Raw genomic sequence first — 24,759 nt, forward strand, 5'->3', positions numbered from 1 at the left:
ATATATTTGCATGTTATAAAGAATTACTCACATTGTGGTAAATTACCTCATGTTTATCTTATATAGTGATAACCCTTCTTTGGTAACGGTATTGATTATTCTCTATGTACAATTAATGAACAAGAGTTAATAAACTGAACTGAATCAACACTGAACACAAAACACACTCATTCACTCGCGCAGGAGGATATCAGAGACACTCATGACTGGAGAAACATGAGTAGGATTTGAACATTAGCTTTTGATTGGATGGTTTGCTATTGGTGGATCTCATGTGAGTGACAGGTGGCCCCGCCCTCTTCTTCATCAGAGAAGAGATGCTGCTGTGATTCTGATTCAAGATCAGCAGGAACATGAGTTTAACACAATAATGAATCATTGATAATACACACTGCAATATTAAATAAAAATCAAGAATAGTTTGGAATAGTGAGGAAGACGTACATGATAACATTGAAACACTCTTATGATTTTGGTCTCTGGAGAGGACTGTGGGTGAATGACACAAGAACAATCAAGATAACTGCATGTGATTTGCTTTATTTACAAGAAAATACAATTTACACACATGAAAACACACACAAAAACATGTATTTACAGCTTTATACAACTAAGCAAAAAGAAAAGTAATAAATTGAAATAAGCCACAATAAATAAATATGAATTTAGCAACAGAAAATTTCTCATTTGGCAACCCTTCACACTGGCCAACAATTGATTACTGTCATTACTTAATTTGTGTACAAATAAATGAAAATTAATGAAGCTAAAGCCGTTTTGTTTATACCTTTACTCTAGTTGTCAAGATCTAATTTTTAACATTTTTAACATCAGTAGCACTTTAGTTTAGGGTTCAAATCTCATTATTAACTAGTGTATATTACTATAATATAATATTGGCTGTTTATTAGTACCTATTAAGCACATAATGTATTTTCTAATGTATATTCTTATTCTGCAATGATGATATTATACATTCAGAGTTTATTGAGGCTAAAGTTGTAGTTAATCGTGAGAATTGGACTCTAAACTAAAGTGTGACCACGTTTCCTTAATAATGTCTTAGTAAATACAGGTCAGTGAGCTTAAATCTTTTACTTTTCATCATCATCATCATCATTATCAATGCATTTCTTTTACTAGAAAAAACACATTATTTAATAACAGAGTTAATATAGCGCTTGACATGAAGCACAAGGACACTAAAGGAAACGCAGGCTATTGTTATTATCTGAAATCTCTGACAGCTCGAGCAGTAAAGCCGTCAGTGAATCACATTTATCGAGTTGGTTTTCCTTTAAACGCTGTCAAACATCCATTGATCGTAAGGTCAGGCCGAATCCACACACACATTCACCGCTTGTGGCTTTGACGTCATGCTCGCTCTCACGGTAACGCGCGCGCGCGCCCCCTAGCGGGCGTCATCGCGCTCCGTGACGTCACTTCAGCACCGTAGAGGAGAAACAGCTCCTTCCGCTCGACTAATGGACCCAAATCCGTGATCACGCAATCCAGCCGATGGAGCTCGACCCGGACCGGACTGAAACACACACCGAGCCCCGAGGACAGCAGGCGCGCGCGCGGTGATCGAGCAGAGAGACGCGTTCACCGCGGAACCGAGAGCACAACATCGGATCCCACCCGTCACTTGACAACAGCATCCTCCAGAGACACGGTACTGCTCGATCATCTCCAGCCACATATGAAGCGAGCCTCTGCGCGAGGATTCGCGTGCGTTCGCGAGCGATAGAGATGAGATGAGTGTGTGTCCGTGCGGTGTTTGTGTGTGTGTGTGATCGTGTGTGTGATTGTGTGTGTGCATCCTCTCCTCACTCATTGCGGTACTTCACGCGGCTGGACGCGTTCGCGCGCGCCATTGACGCCAATGACATCACATCTGAACAAACGCGTCCATTTACTGCCTTTCATCGGCGCGTTCTCGTCGCGTGCGTCTGTGCGATGTTTTTGACTGTACACGCGCAATAGTGTAATTACACGACACGCGCGGGGAATCGTGTCGTTCACGAGCGCACGCGTGCGTTTGTTATGCAATTTTGCCATATTGTGCAGAGAGTGACGTGACGCGCGCGCGCGCGAGCGTCGGTTCGCATGAAGCCGTGATTTCTGTATATTTCACGCAAATGCGTCAATAGATTCGATGGTGTTTCTGCTGCACTGTTTGAGTCACGAGGACAGCTGTGTTTGAAGAGAAATAACACTGTGTGTGAATATATAAATGTGTGTATTGAGCTGCTATGACCATTCATTTAAAATTGATCACAATCTTCAATCAGCTTTTAGCAGTTCCTATAATTATAAGTGATTAATATCAGTCCAAACTGCACATACACATTTGTATTGTTTTAGCATAATATTTTGAGACTTGCATGTCAACTATACCAGATTAACTGTTTATCTAGTCCAGTGGAAAAACAAACAGTAGGGGAACAATAAAATATTGTAAATAAAATCTGCACCTAGAAACACAACACCTCAATCATATACACTTTAAAAAATGCTGGGTTAAAAACAACCCAAGTTGGGTTGAAAATGGACAAATAACCCAGCGGTTGGGTTAAATGTTTGCCCAGCATGCTGGGTAGTTTTATTTAACTTAACTATTGTTTAAAAATTACTGTATTGCTTGCTTAAAATGAACCTAAAATATGTAGAAATTAACGTTTAATAATTAATAATTAACGTTTAATTGAATTTCTAATCGTGATTACAATTACAGGTGCCACAATTACGCAATCGTTCAAAGGTTTTAAAGATTAACTCAAGGGTTTTTTTCCTTTGTTTTAATTTTAGTTTTAGTATAACATTATAATGCTATGCATATTTTTCATTTTTTTTTTATTTAAAGAAGAAACCAAATAGAAAAGCTTCAGGAAGAGTGATTTCAGCTTGTTTATTTTCATATTAAAATATGGCCTGCAGTTGCTTCAAAAATGGCATAAAGCGATTCAAAACATCATTCAATGTAAATTGTGATAATCGTAATTAAAAATCACAATTTCAAGGGAATAATTGACAATTGTAGCCCTATAATGTAGGAAAAAGATCCTCAAAATAATTAAACAAGACAAGCAAACAGTCAGCAATACGACAATAACAAATAAACTAATCACAAACAAAACAGACAAATAAATACAACAGAACGAAAATACAAATTAAACAGTGTTGTAAGTTGTTGTACTAACAGTGGTATGGCCAACAACGGAAAGTTGAGTAATCAAATGTAAAATAACACCGGACACATTAAATATATATTAAAGCTACTTATGTTATTCATTCAAGATCAGTGAGCGATTTTCATTAATGACAGACGGCAGCAGGTTTATTAGGCTGCTGTCACTTTAAGAGCTGCACGGATCCAATACACTAATACACACGCATTGTTACTTTCTCAATTGTTTACATTCATTTAAGACATAACCCACTGTGTTTGTGAGGATATCCGCCAAAAAGGCACTTTGACATTTTTGTGTGTATGCGTTTAGGTGCGTATCCGAAGCCCATTTACTTTGTTCGGCTCCGACAGCGTCTCTCTTGCGGCTTAATGCACTGCTGTTGTATTTTTGTCATTTTAAGTTATTAGGCATTTGATGATTGTAAGGAGCTCAATGTTGACTTTGTGAAATGTGTGAAAATGAATAGTAAGGTAAACGCTCAAGCGTTGTGTTTCGCTGCACACACTCAGATATGGAGAACATGCAGAGAAACCACTGATGATGATGATGTTGATTATGGCTCTTCTTATGAATGAGAAGAGTACTGTATTTGGTCATCATCAGCTGATCCCTGTTGGATCATTGGCTCAGTCCCATAATCCAGCAGTTCTCAATCCTGAAGCGCCCTGATTTACATCATCAGCCCGTAGAGGCTCAAGACATGGTGCCATATCTCAACAGAGTTTTTGCACCTTTGAAGGGCACTATGGGAAAGAAACGCCACACGAAGGGTCATTTCAGACCCGGTCATGAAGGGTGCATCAAGTGTTTGGGTGGTCACTTCAAGTGTTTGAGTTCACGTATAAGTGTACGTAGAAAAAGTTTTGTTATACTGTATTATACACTGAATCATGTTTCATAGGCAGGAAATGTGTTTAGTGGATATATTGGCTCAATGTGACAACCTGCGAAATTTAACAGCCAATAATAAGATATTACGGTGATACTTTATTTCCATGGTCCACTTTAGACATTCTGCTGACTATGAGTAACTTTGCAACTACATGTCAATTTATTCTACTAACGCTAACAGTCTCTACTGTAGAGGTCGACCAATAGTGGATTTTACTGATATCAGTAACTAGGTTGGCCCACGCTGGCTGATAACTGATTAATCAACCAATAGTTTTTGTTATTGTTACAGAACTCTTATTGTAAAGTATTACCATTTCATATAAATAGAAACAGTCATGCTTAAAGATGGCCATCTTTAAATATATAAACAAAGGCCATAGAACTGTAATTAGACACATGTATATTACATCTAAACTCTCATGCTTTATTTGCTTCCATTTTAAAACACTTGGCGATTATCTAATCAAAATAACAAAATATGAATTACAGTGACAATAAAAGAACTGAATTCGGATGCATTTCTGATTTGTTTACATGTTTCTGTCTGCTGCATGATGATACAGTTTGTTTCTCATGTCACTAACTTTAAATATGCAACTTCGCCGGCTAATAAATGCATAAAAGTGACCAGCTGGATATAAACTAATGCAAACAGATGGTAACAATTGTGACATTAAACATTTGGGTGTGTTTTTGTCATTGTTTTAACTGCTTGAGGTACTACTAATGTCAGCGACCTCTCAGCCTTGATGGCAAACATACTGCTGTTCTTTCTCTACTAAAGCAGCATCTTGTCCACAAATTAATTACTTTATAATGATATGAAAACACGTACGGTAGTGTACCGTATACATATCGTTTCATTGTCAGTTTTAAGCATCCTGCTCTGCGCACAGCCTCACGTGTCAAAACAAACACCATGAGGCATCAGCGATAGTTTTCATTTCTCCTCTAGAGACCGCTCTTGTACTGTATAATGACAGCGGACCCTTCTCTGCTGCTCCAGCAACAGACGCAACCTGGAAAAACTACCGGTATGGACTTTTGCCGATAAGCGATGGTTCCAGCAAACTGTTATCTGTGCCGATTAATAGGCAAAACCGATTGATTGGTCGACCTCTACTCTAATGAGAGTTAGTTAGCTTGTAGTTGCAAAGTTACTTATAGTTAGTAGAATGTCTAAAGTGGTCTATCGAAATAAAGTGTAACCCAGACTGCTGTTTTAAGAACAACTGATGGATCGATGGACGTCACATGATATGATTCCTTGTGAAGTTGGCACTGTCATTCATTGCTCCCTTCATCTAACAGCCCCAATGTGAGGCACAAAAGTCCTGCTCCCTGTAACTAGGTACGAGGCCCTGTGCAACCTTGATGTGCAACGGGGGTACTGTTTGTTGTAGTGATGAACAATTTGTTGTTTGTGTTGTGGATATCTATGGTTTGACCCATTTCAGAGGCGGCCAAAATCAGAATCACTCCATCTCTAATACACCATGGTATTTCATTGCCGTTACTAGTAAGCAATAAGAAGAACGCTCTTTCTTTAATCTTATGGCTTGCTTTGTGATTCCTCTCTCCAGGTGTGTTGAAGAGCAGTGGTGCTCCGGAGTGAGTGGTGAGGGCCACTTTTCTGAAGGGTGGGTAACTCGTGGGCCACCCTCACCCCTTCTGCCCCCATGGCTTGTGTCCATGAGCAACATGCCCCTTCCCCCTCCCTCTCAGGGTTCAGCACCCCGCTCTCTGATCCCCCCTTCTGCCGGCCGGATTCGGAGGTGCCGGCGAGCACCCCAGACACTGAACTCACCCCGACCCAATGCGTCCTCCGTAACGTGCTCTCCATCGACCCCGTCGGAGGCGGCAGCGGCACTCACACCCACAGCAACAGCCCCACCCTGAGCGACGAGCCCACCAACTTCTCCAACAGTGTGCTGAAGCTGCAGGAGGGCGGAGCCGAGGGTGGAGCCGTGCGCAACCAGGCCGACAGCTTCCGGCTGCAGGCTGGCGGAGGAGGCTTTCTGGAAGGCTTGTTCGGATGCCTGAAGCCAGTGTGGACAATGATTGGGAAAGCCTATTCGACAGAGCACAAGCAGAGCCAGGAAGGTGAGTACGACAATCGGAGACAGCAACAAGAGTTAGAGTCGTTTCGGATGGAGATAATCAAATGTCTCTTCCAGAATCCTGGGAGGTGCCGTTCGAGGAGATCTCTGAGCTGCAGTGGGTGGGCAGCGGGGCACAGGGGGCGGTTTTCCTGGGCAAGTTTCATGGTGAGGACGTGGCTGTGAAGAAAGTGAGGGACATCAAGGAGACTGAGATCAAACATCTGCGCAAGCTCAAACACCCCAACATCATTACCTTCAAGTGAGTGAACGCAAACATGCACAGCACCATCACCCTCTATATGTACGTTTAGAATCAATCATTTAAAGAGCACCTATTCTGCTTTTTTCCATGTTCATCTTTCTTTAGTGTGTAATGTTGCTGTTTGAGCATGAAAAAGCTCTGCAAAGTTCCAGTTCTTCTCTATATCAGTGTCAGTGTTTCTGAACTCATAGAGACAGGAACTAAACAGAGCGTTACTGACAGACTGGGAAGAGAGGAGCTGCAATAATGGACAATATGGGGAAAATAATGAACATTCAAGCATGAAAACCTGTTCTGGTAGAGCCCAGAAACAGCATCAAGACTTTGTAAAAGGGCATAATAGGTCCCCTTTAACTTTTAAATCAAACTAACAGACCTGGGTAATGTGACTATGTCTTTGTCTAGCATGTATGCAACTGGACTTGGAGCTCCGAAAGACAGAGCGCAACCTTATTCGGTTCATCAGCGAATGATCCGTGTAATTTTTAAAGTACCCTGTAGCCGATTTTACTGGTCAACTCAATCACGCAGGCAAGAAAGTTCATGGATTCAATTCAGAACTATCATGGATGGATCTGACTGCGATAAACAACAATGCTATGTATCATGATGTGCTACCAATGCTATACTAAGGTTAAGGTCGGGGTGTAGGTTAGGGTTAGGGATTAGTATTTATTTCAGATGTGTGTAAGCCATCAGCACTGTAAATGAAATGACCAATGAAATCTGTAGAATCGGAGGCGGGGTTGGCAGATCGTTGGTGTCAATATGCCAAAGCATTACAGAGTTACAGTCTCAGAATCAGCTTGCCACCATGACAATTTCATCAATGTGTTATTCGAAACACATTGGTTTGGTCAATCAAAAAGCTTTTAATAAATTTTGAAGATTATTTTGGTGAAAAGTGGGCCAACTTTCTAGGAGGAGTTCCAAAATGGCAGGTTTTCAAAGAAATTCAAAATGGCGAACAGCAATTTCGATAATTCGTAATCGCTCATTGTTCAATAGGCAAAAGTAATCAAAAGCCATTAATATTTCATATTTAAAATTTCAGTATAAATTTTGACCACAAGGAGGCATTGTTCTCAAACATTTTCAGTTTCTTACATATAAATGTTCCTTGACACATACTGTTTCGTAACGATGCACTAATGCTTTCATAAAATACAGCATTTTACAACAAACTTTCAAATGACTGAAGCCCAAAATGGCAGACAAAGGGAAAATTGGGTGTCGTTGAAATTGGGTATCATCTCTGAATGCTGCACTGAATCAAAATGATTCAAAAATAGCCATTTTAAATATCCTGCCCAGTAGGTGGCGTTGTGCCAAAACGCCTCATGTAGCCTCAAGTTATGCTTGTGATGACATGTACCAAGACTCATCTCGATACGCTAAAGTGTTGCGGAAATCCAGTTTCATGTGCTCTCAAATTCGTTTACACGTTATTCGAGAACCGTTGTGTTTATCAAAAAGCTTCTAATAACTTCTTTGCCAGCATGGTTTTAAGATGATTTGAGCCAGTTTTGATGAAAATTGCCTAGGATGAGTCCGAAACAGTAGTGTTTCCGGAAAAGTCAAAATGCCAGAAAAATTTCCATTATGGAAAATGATTTGTTTTGATCCAGTGAATCAGAATTTTGTTTCTGGCCTTTATGGTTCAAAAGTTATTAGCATAAACATGTGCACAGTTGGTGGTGCTACAGAGATTGAGTTAGACAGTCATTTTCAGACTGTTTTCTATCTGTGTGCCAAATTTCATAACTTTCCTGCAAGTGGTTCTATGGGCTGCCATAGACTCATGTGGAAGAAGAAGAAGAAGAAGGAGGGATAATAAGAACACCAACGGATACAATAGGTGCCTATGAACCTTCGGTGCTTGGCCCCTAACAAAACAATAACAAGGAATTGGATTATAGAACCTCTTTATCTAAATAGTGACATCTGGGTCCAGATTTACTAGACAGGGCAAATTAGCGTGAGACTGCAATCTCATAAAAGCACCGATGGGAGAGGAAAGTTCTGCAGGTGATTTACTGACAATGAGCACATTACAGAACACAGACGCAGCCGTGCATTTCCATTATGACCAACACAATCTACCAAGAGCAGCGCAAATTAGCGTAGGGTCACAAACAAACAGAACTGATGATAATGAGGTGCGTGTGATCTACTAACAACACAGGCGCTGCAAATTAAAAATAACATGGTTTGGCAAACAATATTTTCGGATAACGTCTTCTTCTGGCATTACAAATGAATGCACACGAGTGGAGAAGATTCTCTCCCTGATGTCTCGCACTTTCTGCTCTCTGCGGTTCCTCCTCCTACAGCAACAATCGCAGCATCAATCGTAAAATGGATTAAGATGCTTTTCTAATGGCGCAAATACCAGTAAATCGACTTGCACAAACCTTAGTAAATCATGTTGCATGACAAACACTATAATATAATAAATTTAGTGGTCTGATAGCGAACTAATACAAACGCATATGCAATAAGGTCAGCCACAAAAATAACTGTTCATCGCTATTTCCTGCTCTTCATATCCATATCATATCAAAAGTACATAGTCGGACTGTAGCAACATATGATGTTTTATTAACAAAGTTCGGGAGGAGCACGTTCAGATAATTAATCTAATTAACACGGAGAAGCTCATTCAGTTGATCAACTCAATTAACATCAGGAGGTATATATACAGCAGACTTACCTTTGTTCTTTTCCAGTATCCCTCCACCACCCCATCTCCTCAATTCTAACTATTCCTATCCCAACCTGGGATGGGGGAGGCCGATTTTTGAGCTCGGATCCTTCTCCCCTCGGACAGCATGGCAAATACACATAACCTTTAATCTATCTGATTAGATGTAAGTGTGAACTTGTGAATTATGACCATATAGTGCAATTCACCCTTCGCCGGGAGTTTGATTGACAGACGATCTGACCAATCATAACGCCAATATCATGTGCCCCCGTTGCTACCCGCCATTTTGATAAACAAACCAAACAGTAGAGTCAGATTAACGTCGGTGGACTTGAACTTGAAAAATGGTGTGTATTCACGTCTTTCCGCGGTTGAAACAACACATTCCTTCTGATGTTCATTCATGTTTATTTGATGCTGTAACTAGCAGTAAAAATTAAGTGACAATCGGTTCACGAAGCAGTTACTGCGATTGTCGGTGTGTGTGTGTTTCAGGGGCGTGTGCACGCAGGCTCCGTGTTACTGCATCCTCATGGAGTACTGCGCGCAGGGGCAGCTCTACGAGGTCCTGAGGGCCGGCAGGAAGATCACGCCGTCCCTGCTGGTGGACTGGGCCATGGGCATCGCCGGCGGCATGAACTACCTCCACCTGCACAAGATCATCCACAGAGATCTCAAGTCACCAAAGTATGACAGCTCCATTAGCTTGAACCCTGGTTTGTACCAGCACCCACACAACTGATCAAACACCTTCTCTCCCGTCAGTATGCTGATCACACACGACGACCTGGTGAAGATCTCGGACTTCGGCACGTCTAAGGAGCTCAGAGACAAGAGCACCAAGATGTCGTTTGCCGGCACTGTGGCCTGGATGGCGCCGGAGGTGATCCGCAACGAACCCGTGTCCGAGAAAGTGGACATCTGGTACGGTCATTCGTCATGATTGGCTGTGGGAGGATGTAACACAGTTCAATAAATGGTTCATAGTAGTACTTTGAAGGGATAGTTCACCCGAAAATTGAGAATTCTGTCAAAAAAACATTTTTTTTTATGTGAATAAAGTAATAAGTATAATGAGGCTAATTTACAATGAAAAGAGGCGTGTTAGTATAGAAAAGAAATGTCATGATTAAAAGTGATGAATCCATCATGTGTGGTGTCGGCAGGTCGTTCGGTGTGGTCCTGTGGGAGATGCTGACCGGTGAGATCCCGTATAAAGACGTGGACTCCTCCGCCATCATATGGGGCGTGGGAAACAACAGCCTGCAGCTTCCTCTTCCTGACAGCTGCCCGGACGGCTTCAAGATCCTGCTCCGACAGTGCTGGTGAGAGACAGAGACAGAGAGAAAGAAACCTTTGTCAAAAAGAAGTGCACTTAATCATATTGAATGTGCACTTGTAGTGTACTTCAAATTATACACGTATATTTTTAAAAACACGCAGATGATATAATATTAATGAAATAAAGACACTTTCATGACTGCTTCTTAACACACTTTTTAAAAGTGCACTTTGTAATAATGTCAAGTATAAAAGTATTAGTTTAAAGTACGTTTTAATCAATGTTTTAATCTTTAAAGTACTAAATATTAACATACTAAAGCACACGTGAAGTACTTGATCATTTGAACTGAAGTGTTATTCAACACTACAAATGTGTTCATTGTTACAAATAACTAATTACAATTATATTTAATTAAATATATGATGTACAAGTTTCAATAGTTTGTCAGTAATGCTTGTCAGTACACTTTAACCACATTTCCAAGACAATAGAGGTAATTATGAAATTTGCATATAAAGATGTTTTCAATGTCTGCAAACATTACATTCATTTCACACTTAAGTATATTCCTTTAAAGTGTATTCTTTTTGTAACTTTTAAGTATGCTAAAGCGTGATCATTGTCACAAGGAAAGAAAGACAGTAGAGAATTATGTGGAAATAGAAGAGCTGTCTGCAAAATGACAAGGAAGAGATGGAAATGAGCATAATATGATTAGCTGACTCTCATAATAAGTTGTAAGTGACTCTTCTAACACTGATGTGTGTGTGTGTAGGAACTGCAAACCCAGGAACAGGCCGTCGTTCAGGCAGATTCTGCTGCATTTGGACATCGCCTCTGCAGACGTGCTCTCCACCCCGCAGGAGACGTACTTCAAATCACAGGTGAGACGCGTCAGACACTAGAGCACTACTGCTGGAGAGCAGTGACGCCACCATGTGCTTCAGTGCTCAGACTTCATCTGACCTGTACAACTCCAACAAGTGTTGCTATAGCAAAGCACAAGATGACTGCTTCACAACATCATCCTGTGACATCCTCTGATCTCTAACTCATGGAGACAAACATCCCTTCAAACCACACAATCATACGATTAGCAACAATAGCAAGTATGGAAAGAGCAGGAAAAATAATAAGTAATATAATAAAAATGAATTTGATTAAATGGAATAATTAAATGATTATGAGTCGATGGTGTATGGTTGCTCTCTGGTCAATATTGAGGATCCTTGAATCCTTCAGCATTTTCAAGAAATGTTTAAAGATTTAACAAAATAAACAATAACAAAACAATAGTGATGGGCGCTTTCGAAACACTGCTTTATAAGGCTTTGAAACCTTTATGAATCTTTTGTTTTGAAGCAGTGGTTCAGACCGTGTTTCAATAATTAAAAGGAATAATATTAGTTTTTGTTTACCTGACCCATCCATAGAACAAACTTAATATTTGATGGTATTAGATGATTAGTTATTTGCATCTGACAGATTATACTTTCAATAAAACATTTGCAATGGGTTTGTAAAAGCTGTTTTTATGGATGTTTGAGATTTTGTTGCAGTTACACTGTTTTGACCAGCAGGGGTCACCAGCACGTGGTGTTTTGAATGCTTCGAAACAGTGAATCATTTTGCGTAGCAATTGGTTCAGTTGATTCAAAGCTTTGAAAAGCTTCGTTTCTCCCATCGCTACAAAACAAGAACAGAGAACAGCATGAGCAGCACCAAACATCAGTGTAGGACAAGAAACACTGGGGTTAAACACTAGAGGGGTAACAGGCAAACAAGACGCACCCGGGAATGATCACAGAACTTTCAACTAGAAAAACTACAAAGGACTACAAAAATGGCACACAGGACAGGAAACAGGATAAAATGCAAACTAAAAGTCCAGTAAACAAAACACACAAAACACAAGCCAGGGAATACGTAATACTTTATATGTCATTTTATAATTACTTCTATTGTCTCTGAAATTAAATGTTAAACTGTCGAGTGTACTGAAAAAGCATTTAAAATAAACTTAAATAAACTTTAATGTCATTTCTATTGAAACTTGTCATATTTATTTAAAAAAAAATGCAGTTAGACGTTTTAATATGTATTACCTTTGAATGTAATATCGAATAACACACTTTAGTTTAAATTATAATCAAATGCTTCACGTGCTTTAGTACGTGAATAGTTCTTACTTCTTTAAAGCATGACAAAAGATTATTAAAACACGAGGACTTACAATGTCCTTTAAACTTTTAATTTGACATTATTACAAAGTGCACTTTTTGAAAGTGAGTTAAGAAACATGAAAGTGTCTCTCTTTAAGTGGCCTTTTATTTCATTAATATTATATTATCTGCAAGTACAGTTGTTTAATGTATTGTAAATGCAAGATTTGAAGCACACTTTTTTCACAAGGGTTTGGTGGAAAAAAAGTTTTTTTTTCCAAATATTAGTAAGTGAAGGAGTTTTGTTTTTTTAAATATTATTTTGAAGATAAAAAACAAAGGATCGAGTTTTCTCTCTCTCTCTCTGTGTGTGTGTGTGTGTGTGTGTGTGTGCGCGCAGGCGGAGTGGCGTGAGGAGGTGAAGCAGCACTTTGAGAAGATTAAGTCGGAGGGCACGTGTCTGCACCGTCTGGACGAAGAGCTGATTAACCGGCGACGGGAGGAACTCAGGTCAGCAACAATCACATGACCAAAACATATCGGCTGAAACATCCTTAATAGAGCCGATCAGGAGTGTACAATTACCTTAGTGTTTTATTTTGCTTTATTTATTCACTACTTGCTTTATTTTGATTCTACATTAAATGGAGATTCAGTGTGTAGATATTTTAGGACAAAATTTGTTTTAATATATTGCAAATAATCACAGAAATCTAATGTTGTTGTTTTTTTTTTAAATGGACACAGTTGCAGTTTAAAAAAAAAAGGTTCTATTTAGAACTCTGGGGTTCTTGACTCAGTTTTAAGAACACTTTATGCCAAAAAGGTTCGATATGAGAAGAAATTTTTCTAGTGATAAAGTATGTTTACGAGCTGTTTAATTCATAAAATTTAAATATAATAAAAAAATGAATCAAAACAAAATGAATTAATTAAAACTAAATCCACAGAATGATCCCATGATGGAAAAGGTTCTATATATGAAGCTCTTTAATCATCTCTATAGAGTGAGCTGATACAGCAGACTGAATGTTCAGCGTTAGTGCATGTTTTGAGGGCTGAACCGTGTTCTTATTCACACAATAATGGTATTATAAGAATGAGAGGAGACGAAACAGAGCAGTGGACTTGTTGTTGAGCAGGACTCGTGTTCACAGGCACGCGCTGGACATCAGAGAACACTACGAGAGAAAGCTGGAGCGGGCCAATAATCTCTACATGGAGCTCAACGCCGTCATGCTGCAGCTGGAGCTCAAAGAGAAAGAGCTGCTCAGGTGAGACGCCATCTTCTGTTCTGAATAAACCAGACAAAATCACTCCAACAACTACAAACAGTCACGAACCGAATGGAGAAAGAGCGATCGGTCTGTCGGTCCTCATCATCCTGCTGTCATTCCAAGTCATGTTATTTTCAGATGCAAATTCAATCTAATCAGATACGTGTATCTTTATTAATAAGTGCTAATGCTAACATGTTATTCATTAAGGAGGGAACAGTGTCTGGATAAGAAATATCCTGGTCTGTTCAAACATCACCCCTCGACCACAGTGGACAAACTCATCAAGAAGAGAAGCGTTCCTCAGAAACTGCCGTCTCACGGCAAGAGGTGAGAAGAGCCAAATTCTGTCATATGATCAATATATAACATGGACATAAATCAAGGTCAAACGTATTGTCTGTCTTACACACAAACTTATGTACAGTACAAAGGCTTTGTCTTCTATGTGTATAAAACAAACAGTCTGCTTCACTGTAAGTGGTTTAGAAAGACCAAAGATACAAAGAAAATGATTAAATGTTTAATCATCAGACATTTTCCACAAACAAACATGACTGAAACTCTAAATGCATCCATTACCAAAGCAACATTAATGAAAGACACTCTTCCTGTAAGTTCTTGTTTATATTTGCACATTGCCTATGTCTGCTCTGTCAGTTTTAAACACCCAGGTAGTCGACACTCTCCGCTCTCTGACCTTTATTGATCAAGAGGGAATTGAAACATTCAAATGTTTGTCAGTAGCTCTAGTAAAGTAATAATAATGATAATTCATTAAGAGTTAAAACAGAGACTTTGCTTGATCTTAAATTCTTTGTTTTATGGCTGGCTACTTTATTCCAAACAAAATGAAATGGTATTCTGCTTTCATGTTTCTTTGTCAACTTGCACACGTCAGCACTTCACACTTCCCGACACAAACAATAGTCAAACCAATAATTAAATTCCACAGGGATCCTTACAGCCGTGTCTTTCCAGATAATGAACCCCAGGGAGTTTTATTCCAGGACTGCTGTTTGTTGATAACCCAATTTGAATCATACTGTGGAGATGCAAATTCAGTCGTACTGCTGCATGATATTTATTGCTTAGTGTAGAATAAACACAAATGGTAATTCTATCTAAAAGTAAGAATTGCAGAATATGCACAATTCTCAGCATCTAACTAAGTTCGGATTTGAACCTGGGTCTTTCACATTTGTGCTTTAACACTCTACCACTCATCTGTGAAGTCATATGATGTGAAATTGGAAAATCTACTAGCAAGTACATTGTTTACTACATGGCACAAGCAGATTGACCTGTGCTGTATCAGCAGCCAGTGATCTTGAGCATTCAGCACTGGTTCAGTGTCCCGCCGCATCAGTGTTGCTCTGAACCCCTCCTCCTCCCCAGCACCGCCTGTCTAGATCAGTTATGGGCATCAGCTATATCATGTATGTCTGTTTCTGCAGCAGCATCATGTCTTGAATGCTCACAAAAGCATGTCTGTGTCTGTCTTGGCAGTAGCAGACGTGTGTAGCAGATCTCGTCAAGAACAAATACATTAACGGTAGCTGTATGTCCATCCAAACTTGTGCACAAAATTGGAATATGGCATTAAACACCTGCGAATAAAGCAGCATTTCCATCCCATGTGATTGAAGTCCCAATCGTCACTTCCTAGGAAATTGGCGCAAAATATCAGTAATAAAAATTTAAGTCGGTGCAGTCGGGCTCTTTTCTCCTCCATCATAAATAAATTGGTCTCAGAGCGTCAGATAAACAAAATTAACACTGTCATGTGATCTTGCGTTCGGATGCTGGTGTTTGGGAACACAATCGTGTGAGACGCTTCTGGAGGAATTAAACTAAATCATTCTGATGAGACTTTGACTCAGACGTTTCAGAACCACCAAACCAACATTTGAGATGCTGCGATGCCATTGCCATTTCATTTTAATCCTTGGCTTAAGATGAACAAAACATATATCTCCGATTTCATTTTCAGTATGAAAATTCCGCCATTTTGAGTTTTGTCAAAAACCTAGTTTTGCAAACTAGTCCTAGGTTTTTCGCCCGATTGGAACCAAATCAGTGCAGGACAATTCTCTGGACTCTCTAGGTCAATAATTATCAAAAAAAGGTTGAACTTTTCCCTTTAGGGTAGCTATAACAGGGTCAATTTAATAAAGGGGCATGGCTAAGTGACCAAAAAAGACTATAACTCCTAAACGAAAACTCAGAACTTCACGAAAAACCACATAAGAAATATGATTCAAAACAAGCATGCAAACATTTATGGATATCAGTCTATAGGTGGTGCTATAACTGTTAAAAAGCAATGAAACCCATATATTTTCAATGGTAAATTGCCTATTTTGATTGAAAATGGCCTGTTCCTTCTATGATTTAAGCGGTTACATGCTTGAACCCCGATAAATGCTGCTTGCAGCTTTAATTCTTATTAGTGCTATTGAACACAAGGCCAACTGACACTCAACAGACTGGGCGTTGGTCGACTCTCATTTTCCCCCATTGAAAATGCTGAATCTGCGTTTGTCAGGTCTTGAAATGTCTGAGAAGTGACATACTGTAAACCGGTGACTGACGGCCTTGGTCTGCTTCTGTCAGTGTATTGTGAATTGGCCTTAACATGTAACTTATGTAAAGTAAGGTGCCACCAAAAAGAATGTTGTGTAACCAACGACTTCCTCTTGAAATGTCATATCCAGGCCTGATCTCCTGAGGTCAGAGATCATTCTCCCCAAGATGGACGCTGGTGTGCTGCAGGTGACCGTCCCGCCCTGTTCAAATCGAGGACCTACCTCACCTAGTCGGGCTCGCAGGGTGAAAACCCGTCATCGGAGGAGCGGCAGAGGAAGCAGTGGGGATCTCTCAGGGCCTAAGCACCCTTCTGCCCCTGCTAGCCAAGAAAGAAAGCCCACGCTGTCCAACACGACGACGCCCGCTGCGCCCCTCACTGAAACGGCTTCAGGGGCCACCATGAGGGAGGGCCAACTGGAGCCGCCCCCGCTGAAGCTGTCCTCGTCCAGCCCGGATCTGCTGTGCTCAACCCGTCACGTTGAAGATGGAGTCAGTGGAGCCACCACGACCGAAGCCCTGGGCAGAGAGACCAGTGGCGGGGCAGAAGCTGGGGCCGGTCTGGACGAGACTCCACCCAGAAGTGACACGGCCAGTGAGGATGCCGCTTCACTGCCGTTCTCCAGCAGCCCTGATTCGCCCTGCTGTGGCAGAAGTGGAGCGGTGGGCAGAACCCATGCAGAGGAGAGAGAGGAGGGAACCGGTGCGGTGCGATTGCCTAGAGGATCCAGCGGAAGTCATCTGACTCCATCGGCCATATTGTATCGAGCTGCTATCACTCGCAAACAGGTAACTGGAGCAGACTTTGTCAAGGTTTACATGTTTATATGTCTTCACAAAGTGCCCTGAAATGCAACCTTCAAATAACAACATTCAACAACGATTATTTAACAGTAAATGTAATTTGAGGGTTTTATATTTATAGTGCTCATTTTGGCCTAGCGCCTTAAACTGTTTCAGCTGATTTAGTTGATCTTCAGTTTATTATTTTAAGTTGAGTAAAACTATTTTAGAACAGTTTGAATGAAGTGTGTTGAATTCCACCAGCGACGTGGCGTTTCCTCTGAAGAAGAAGAGGGTGAAGTGGACAGCGAGGTGGAGTTACCAAGAAGACGGTAAGAACGTCATTATTTATTCTTTCTGGAATATTTTCTTGCAAAATGAGATAGTAGGTAGGTTGCTTTATTTATGTTAAGCTGCCTTTCCAAACCCATAATAAGATAATGTTATCTTGTTTTGGTAAATGCTCATACAAATAGGCTGATTGCACATTTTCAACAAATCTGTGTTATGTATTTTGAGTTTTGTCAAAATGGTTATATTTATGATATGACTACTGACACTACAGTGCAATACAGCAATTGCATTACAATGGGAAACACTGATGGGAGATAACTGGTATTGATCATTAGTTATGTTGCTAGCTGATGATATTTAAAGGCTGCTTGCTAGCCTGACTAAAATGGGACATTCTGTTCCTGAGAAATGATCCTACCCAACCAGCTTTGCATGGTGGGGCTAGTGTAGGCATGATATGGGCTTGAGGATTCCGATTTCAGAGAGGGCTGATATGCAACCCACGGACAAACCCGTTTAGGGCCCATACTGGGGCTATTTTAGATAGGGCCGACATGCAACCCACGGACAAACCCATTTAGGACCCATACTGGGGCTATTTCAGATAGGGCCGACATGCAACCCACGGACAAACCCGTTTAGGATCCATACTGTGGCTAATTCAGATAGGGCCGACATGCAACCCACGGACAAATCCGTTTAGGGCCCATACTGGGGCTATTTTAGATAGGGCCGACATGCAACCCACGGACAAACCCGTTTAGGGCCCATACTGGGGCTATTTTAGATAGGGCCGACATGCAACCCACGGACAATCCCATACTGGGGCTATTTCAGTGATGGGTGGTGGAGGGATGCTGATAAACTGTCAAACAAACAGAGGTAAGACTGGTGTGTATGTATATACACTTATATATATACACTTCTTGTCGTTAATGGGTTGATTAACTGAATGCTCTCCACTTGTGTTAATTAGGTTAATTATCTGAACCTGCTCCTCCCAAACTTTGTTAATAAAACATCATAAAGTTGAATATTAAGTGTCCCTGACTAAGCAAGCCAGAGGCTAAAGTGGCAAGGAACCCAAACTCCATCAGACAGAAATGTCTCAGTCGGGGGGCCAGTTCTCCTCTATCCAACAAACGAACAGTGCATGATTATAATTCAGGCCGCATCACAAGTCCGAAGTCAGATTGTGGATCTGTAGCATTTAAAATATTTCATCCAGTTCCTTCTCATTGAAGATCAGATTCATCATGCTGGTATGGAGACGAAGCTGGCCATAAGGGTCTGTGCAGAGGACTTGTCTGGTTCTTTTGGTCTTTGCTGAGGATCTGTGCCAATGGCTATCGTGTCAACGAGGTCTTCACAAGGGGATTGTCTAGTAGACATGGTCTCTGCTGACATTCAGGGCTGCGATGAGGTCGTGTCTAGGTGCAGGTCCACCATGTGATCTGGATACGACCTGGATCCGGCTGACTACGGTAACCTTGGGATAAGGATGAGACAGACAGACTAATATTACCGTAGATGCCATTCTTCTTACAATGTAACAAGTACATTGGGTGTTATGGGAAGTGTTCCCAGTTTTGGTTGACCTAATTTATGCAGCCTAAAAATCCTTTAATGGATTGGAATTATAGAAATGTGATAATGTGTTATGTGTATGCCAGGTTAAAGAGATGTGTTTTAAGCCTAGATTTAAACTGACAGAGTATGTCTGCTTCCCAGACAATACTAGGAAGATTGTTCTAGGGTTTGGGTGTTAAATAGGAGAAGGATCTACCGCCTGCGGTTGATTTTGATATTCTAGGTATTATCAGCTGGCCTGAATTCTGAGATCGCATTAAGAGCTCGCTCAGGTACTGGGGAGCTAAACCATTTAGTGCTTTGTAAGTAATTATTAAGATTTTAAAATCTATACGATGTTTAACAGGAAGCCAATGCAGTGTTGACAGAACCAGGCTAATATGGTCATACTTCCTAGTTCTAGTATGAACTCTAGCAGCTGCGTTTTGGACCATCTGGAGTTTGTTTTTCAGGCGAGCAGAACAACCACCCAGTAGAGCGTTACAGTAATCTAGCCTCAAGGTCATGAACGCATGAACTAACTGTTCTGCATTCTTCATTGAGAGCATATGTCGTAGTTTAGATATATTTTTAAGATGGAAGAATGCAGTTTTACAGATACTAGAAACATGGCCTTCAAATGAGAGATTGGTATCAAAGAGCACACCCAGGTTCCTAGCTGACGATGAAGACTTAACAGAGCAGCCATCAAGTGTTAGACAGTATTCTAGGTTATTACGTGAAGAAGTTTTTTGGTCCAAAGATCAGAATCTCTGTTTTTTCTGAATTTAGTAGTAGGAAATTACTGGTCATCCAGTTTTTTATATCAGCTATACATTCTGTTAATTTAGCGAATTGGTAAGTTTCGTCAGGGCGTGAAGAAATATAGAGCTGAGTATCATCAGCGTAACAATGAAAACTACCGCCATGCTTCCTAATGATATCTCCCAAGGGTAGCATGTACAGAGTAAAAAGCAACGGTCCTAGTACTGAGCCTTGTGGTACTCCATATTTAACTTGTGATTGAAATGACCTCTTTTCGTTTACTACTAACTGATAACAGTCAGATAAGTATGATTTGAACCATGCCAATGCAATTCCACTAATGCCAACATAGTTTTCGAGTCTGTTTAGAAGAATATTGTGATCAATAGTGTCAAATGCAGCACTAAGATCCAGTAACACTAATAGAGAGATACAACCACAATCTGATGATAAGAGCAAATCATTAGTAACTCTAATGAGAGCAGTCTCAGTACTATGGTACGGTCTAAATCCTGACTGGAAATCCTCACAGATACCATTTCTTTCTAATAAGGAACTTAGTTGTGAGGATGTTATTGACTAATTCTCTACGATCGAGTTGCGTTTTTTTAATAAGAGGTTTTAATAACAACCAGCTTTTGGTTCGTATCCTAAAGACAATCATGAATTAATAATATTAAAATGATCTATGACTTCTGGAATCATCTCTTTCATTTGCTTAGCCGGTATAGGGTCTAACATACATGTTGCGGATTTTGATGATTTAACAAGTTTAGAAAATTCTTCCTCTCCTAAAGCAAAGAATTAATGTAATTGTTCCCATGTAGGGGTGTATAGCACAACGTCCGATGCAATACTGCAGTAGACGGTTGCATGGTTATAATTTTCTCTCTAATAGTATCAATCTTGCAAGTAAAAAAATTCATAAAGTCTTGACTGCTGTGCTCTTTGGAAACATCCAAATTTGAAGCTTTATTTCTCGTTAATTTACATTTTAAGGCCTTTCTGTATGCAGTAACACTGTCCTTCCACAAAATGCAAAATACCTATAGTTTTGTTTTCTTCCACCTGCGGTCCAATTTTCAGGCTGCTCTCTTGAGGACATGAGTGTGCTCATTATACCATGGCGTCAAACTATTTTCCCTTAATCTTCTTTAAACGCAAAGGAGCAACCGTGTCTAAAGTGCTGGAAAAGAGAGAGTCAATAGTTTCTGTTGCAACATCGAGATCTTCTAAGCAATATGGTATGCTGAGGAGTTGAAACTGATCAAGAAAATTATTTATAAAGATATCTTTAGTGGTAGAGGTGATAGTTGTACCATATTTATAATGGAGTTGGTTTTGCAGCCTTGGCTCAATGGAGTATACATGAGACTAGATAATGGTCTGAGGTGTCATCGTTCTGCTGCAGAATTTCAGTGCCATCAACACTGATTCCATGTGACAAACTCATTTAGTGGACCACAAAATAAAGCGTTACCACATTTTTATTTTAATATATCCTTGTTTTATTGTTTGTATGTTCTCTAATGTCCGATTTACAGACGGCCGACCAGTATAACCAAGTGCCAATCAGTATCCACTTTCAGCTCAGAGAACCTGTCCGTCTCAGAGGGAGAGGAGGGCCACACCACTGACCACTCCCACAGTGGCACGCCAGATGTGGTCAGTACCAACACAGACGAGCGTCTGGACGACCGCAGCGATGACCTCATCTCCCAAGGGTCTGAGATCCCTGTGGATATTACAGACCCCACCCTGTCTGAAAGAGAGGCCGCCGCCCTCGAACAGGAGAGGGCGAATTTTGATCTGGAACAAAATATCCTGGAGGTACTAGTATTGTGTGAAACCATACAACACACTAGCTATGTTTACACGGACATATTTTGCTTCAATCGGAATGAAATAATTTTGATTGATGAATCCAAATGTAGAGTTTTGATCGGGGTGGGCAACTCTGGCCCTGAAGATCCACTTTCCTGTAGAGTTTAGCTCTAACCTTAAACAAGTGAACAAACTAATCAAGATGTAAAGCAGGGGTGTCCAACCCTTCTTCTGGAGAGCTACCGTACTGCAGGCTTCAGTTCCAACCCTGCTCCAACACCCTGAACACCTTGATTAGCTGGTTCAGGTGTGTTTGATTGGGGCTGGAGCTGAAATCTGCAGGATGGTAGCTCTCCAGGAGCAGGGTTGTACACCCCTGATCTAAAGGAATACTAGAAAGCTGCAGGAAGGTGAGTTTAATCAGGGTTGGAGCTAAACTCTGCAGGACAGAGTTCAAGGGCCAGAGTTGCCTAGCCCTGGTTTAGATGAATGCTAAATAAAGGGATCAGGATGATTTTGCCCTGCAGCACATCACAGACCATGAGTCTGAAGGAGAATTTTAGAATGACACGACAGTCCATGTTCAACAACAGCTCATTTCGCCATTTCTACATCATTGCACATGCACAGAACTTTTCAATCTGATCAAGTGTTTAATGTCCTATCGAATGGATTAGAAAAGAATTGGGCCAATTCATTCCAATTGACGTGGTTATATGTGACTTTTTTTTTGCAGTTCTTTCTCAGTGGCTTGTGTTCGTTTATTCCACCACTGAATAGTCAATCTTACGAGCATCATATATAATGTGTCCAAGACTTTGATCATGCTCTCTGTCCTGTTCCCAGACTCGCGCATTATGTGAGGACTCGGACTGTGACAGCGCTGAACTTGACCAATCAGGGAGCGGAGAGCCGAGCCGTCCCCCGAGTGCAGGAGGCTGGGGCCAGGGGCCCCAAAACTGAAACACACACACACACATGTGAACCCGTGCAATCAAGCACACACAGGCATCACACCAGCACACACTTTCACTTTTGGTTGCACCAAAGCGAAACTGATTTTCGTGAAACACGTGTGCGCACACATCATCTGAGAAATGCAGCGATACGACAGTAAACACAAAACAACTAGCCACCTAAAGAACAAATACACTGACACACTGGTCATAACAACTTTGGGATCGCAAACTGCCTCATGACCAGGACGTAGCCACGGAAAATATAGGAAGACAAGTAGTGCAGCAAACCGCTGCTAGAGACGAGGATTGCAGGAACTATGTGAAAAGATCAATGCAATTAAAAACTTCAGGGCATTCCCAAAAAGCAGCAATGATGCTTTCGTTAAGTTTGCGCTATTGTCGCGCAGATAGACTTCCTGGTGCTACGAGAGTGCCGGAATAATGTCCGTTAATGCGTGGAAGGCTTGTGGTTAGCAGTATGATTTGAAGTCAAAGAGTCTAGATCGAACCTGAATGTGTAGAGCCGGATGAAATCTTCCTCCTTCGGCCTGGATGAAGTAGTTTTGCCAAAACTGTACCCCAATAATCTGTTCAGACATGACGTAAATGAAGTGTGTTGCTCTCGGATTGGGACTGACTTCACTACTATGTACAGATGCTTCCTTTCCAAAGCATTTACAAGGTGCATATACAAATGTGATACTATAATGCCCTGAATTTATGTAAATATATATTTAGTAAGTTAAGTCTAAGAATAAAAAAGAAAACTATTTGTTGACGTAATTTAACAAGAAGACAATAAAAACGGTCCAGTTTCGACTATTCTCCTGTGCTTGTGCCACCCGACCACGGCAGCTCAAAACGGTCTGTAAATGTACAGTCATATAGTCAGGTGCAGGACCTTTGGATGCAAGTATACGCAAACACAGACTGAACGGCACATATAAATGTACACGATCTATGATACGGAGATATCTGTTCCAACCGTTTGCTCTCCTCTGACCTCTCGGATTACCTTTCAATACTTTTTCTTTCGTAGGGACATGCAATATGTACATTTCAACTAATCTGAAGAAAGCACTTTTATTTTCTGCACTGTAAAAATAAAGTAAAACAAATAAATGACAATAAAAATAATGTATATGAATTTTAGCTTGCCAGATGTAGGTCTGAGAAGGGTAACGTCCTGAAGAACAAAATGCATGATATACATTTTTATGTATTTTAATTTTTAAATCGATTGTTTTTATACATCTAAAGAAATGTTTGCACCTTTTTTACCTTGAATGTGTAATGTTGTGTTGCTTGTAGGCACTTTACAGTAGGATGTTTATATACATGATCACTTTCTCATGTTGCACTGAAAATGTATTTAATGATGGTTCCATAGATGCAAATCTCCAGTAACAAGAGTATGTATGTAAAGACAACCTTTAAAAAAGTTTTTGACGATAACACCTTGAACCACATCTTTTTTTTTCTGATGATGTTTCGCTCTATTCTGACTGAAACTCAGAAGTCCTCAAATTGATTAGCAATAATCTGACTATGAATAAGAAATTGCTATGTAAAGAAAAAATACATTTTCTGGCATATTCGCTAAAAGCATGAATGAACTGAGATTACTGAAATCATGTAAACACCTCAATCCACCATCCTACAGCAAACCATCTGATGACACCTTTTATGTTTGTGAACTTGTAAAAATAAAAATATATAATTATTAAATAACTGCTAAGCTACAAAAATAGCCTCACATATACTACTTTCCACTATCGTGCAAACTTTGGTCACTAACCAGGCTCTGAATCAGAACATCTCAATGGTAATATTGTCTTGTGAGGGGAAAGAAAAACTGTACGAACCAGACTGTTGCCTTCCATTTAACTGTGGCTAATGCCAGACATGAAGCCCCCAGGATACAGGACTACAAGTAAGAGTTGCTTTAAGTGCAAGTTTTTGACTCTGAATGTCTTTCTCAGATGAGTCATCAGCTAGTGTTGGGTTTTGCCTATTATGTAGAAACTGCCATTCATGACTAGTACATAGACTACACAAATTACCTTCACAAGCTCGGATATGCATTTTTCAGTCTG

At 40.4% G+C, this 24,759-nt stretch overlaps 1 protein-coding gene across 2 annotated transcripts; it reads left to right on the forward strand.

Annotated features, from left to right (window-relative positions):
- Positions 1-369: 369 nt before the first annotated feature.
- On the forward strand, positions 370-24,391 carry map3k12 (mitogen-activated protein kinase kinase kinase 12). Of its 2 annotated transcripts, none has more exons than XM_048192603.1 (14): positions 370-1,675; positions 5,672-6,191; positions 6,266-6,449; positions 9,655-9,846; positions 9,925-10,083; positions 10,326-10,484; positions 11,220-11,328; positions 13,007-13,116; positions 13,764-13,880; positions 14,094-14,213; positions 16,601-17,258; positions 17,517-17,584; positions 21,425-21,710; positions 22,551-24,391. In XM_048192603.1, exons 2-14 carry the CDS (start codon positions 5,768-5,770, stop codon positions 22,665-22,667), a joined length of 2,703 nt encoding a protein of 900 aa, XP_048048560.1. In that variant the 5' UTR covers positions 370-1,675; positions 5,672-5,767; the 3' UTR covers positions 22,668-24,391. The 2 variants fall into 2 exon arrangements, with proteins under 2 accessions (XP_048048560.1, XP_048048562.1); XM_048192605.1 differs by lacking the exon at positions 370-1,675 and adding an exon at positions 5,063-5,587.
- The last annotated feature ends 368 nt before the right edge of the window (positions 24,392-24,759 follow it).

The sequence above is a fragment of the Megalobrama amblycephala genome, linkage group LG6, assembly GCF_018812025.1.
Source record: "Megalobrama amblycephala isolate DHTTF-2021 linkage group LG6, ASM1881202v1, whole genome shotgun sequence".
NCBI lineage: Eukaryota > Metazoa > Chordata > Actinopteri > Cypriniformes > Xenocyprididae > Megalobrama > Megalobrama amblycephala.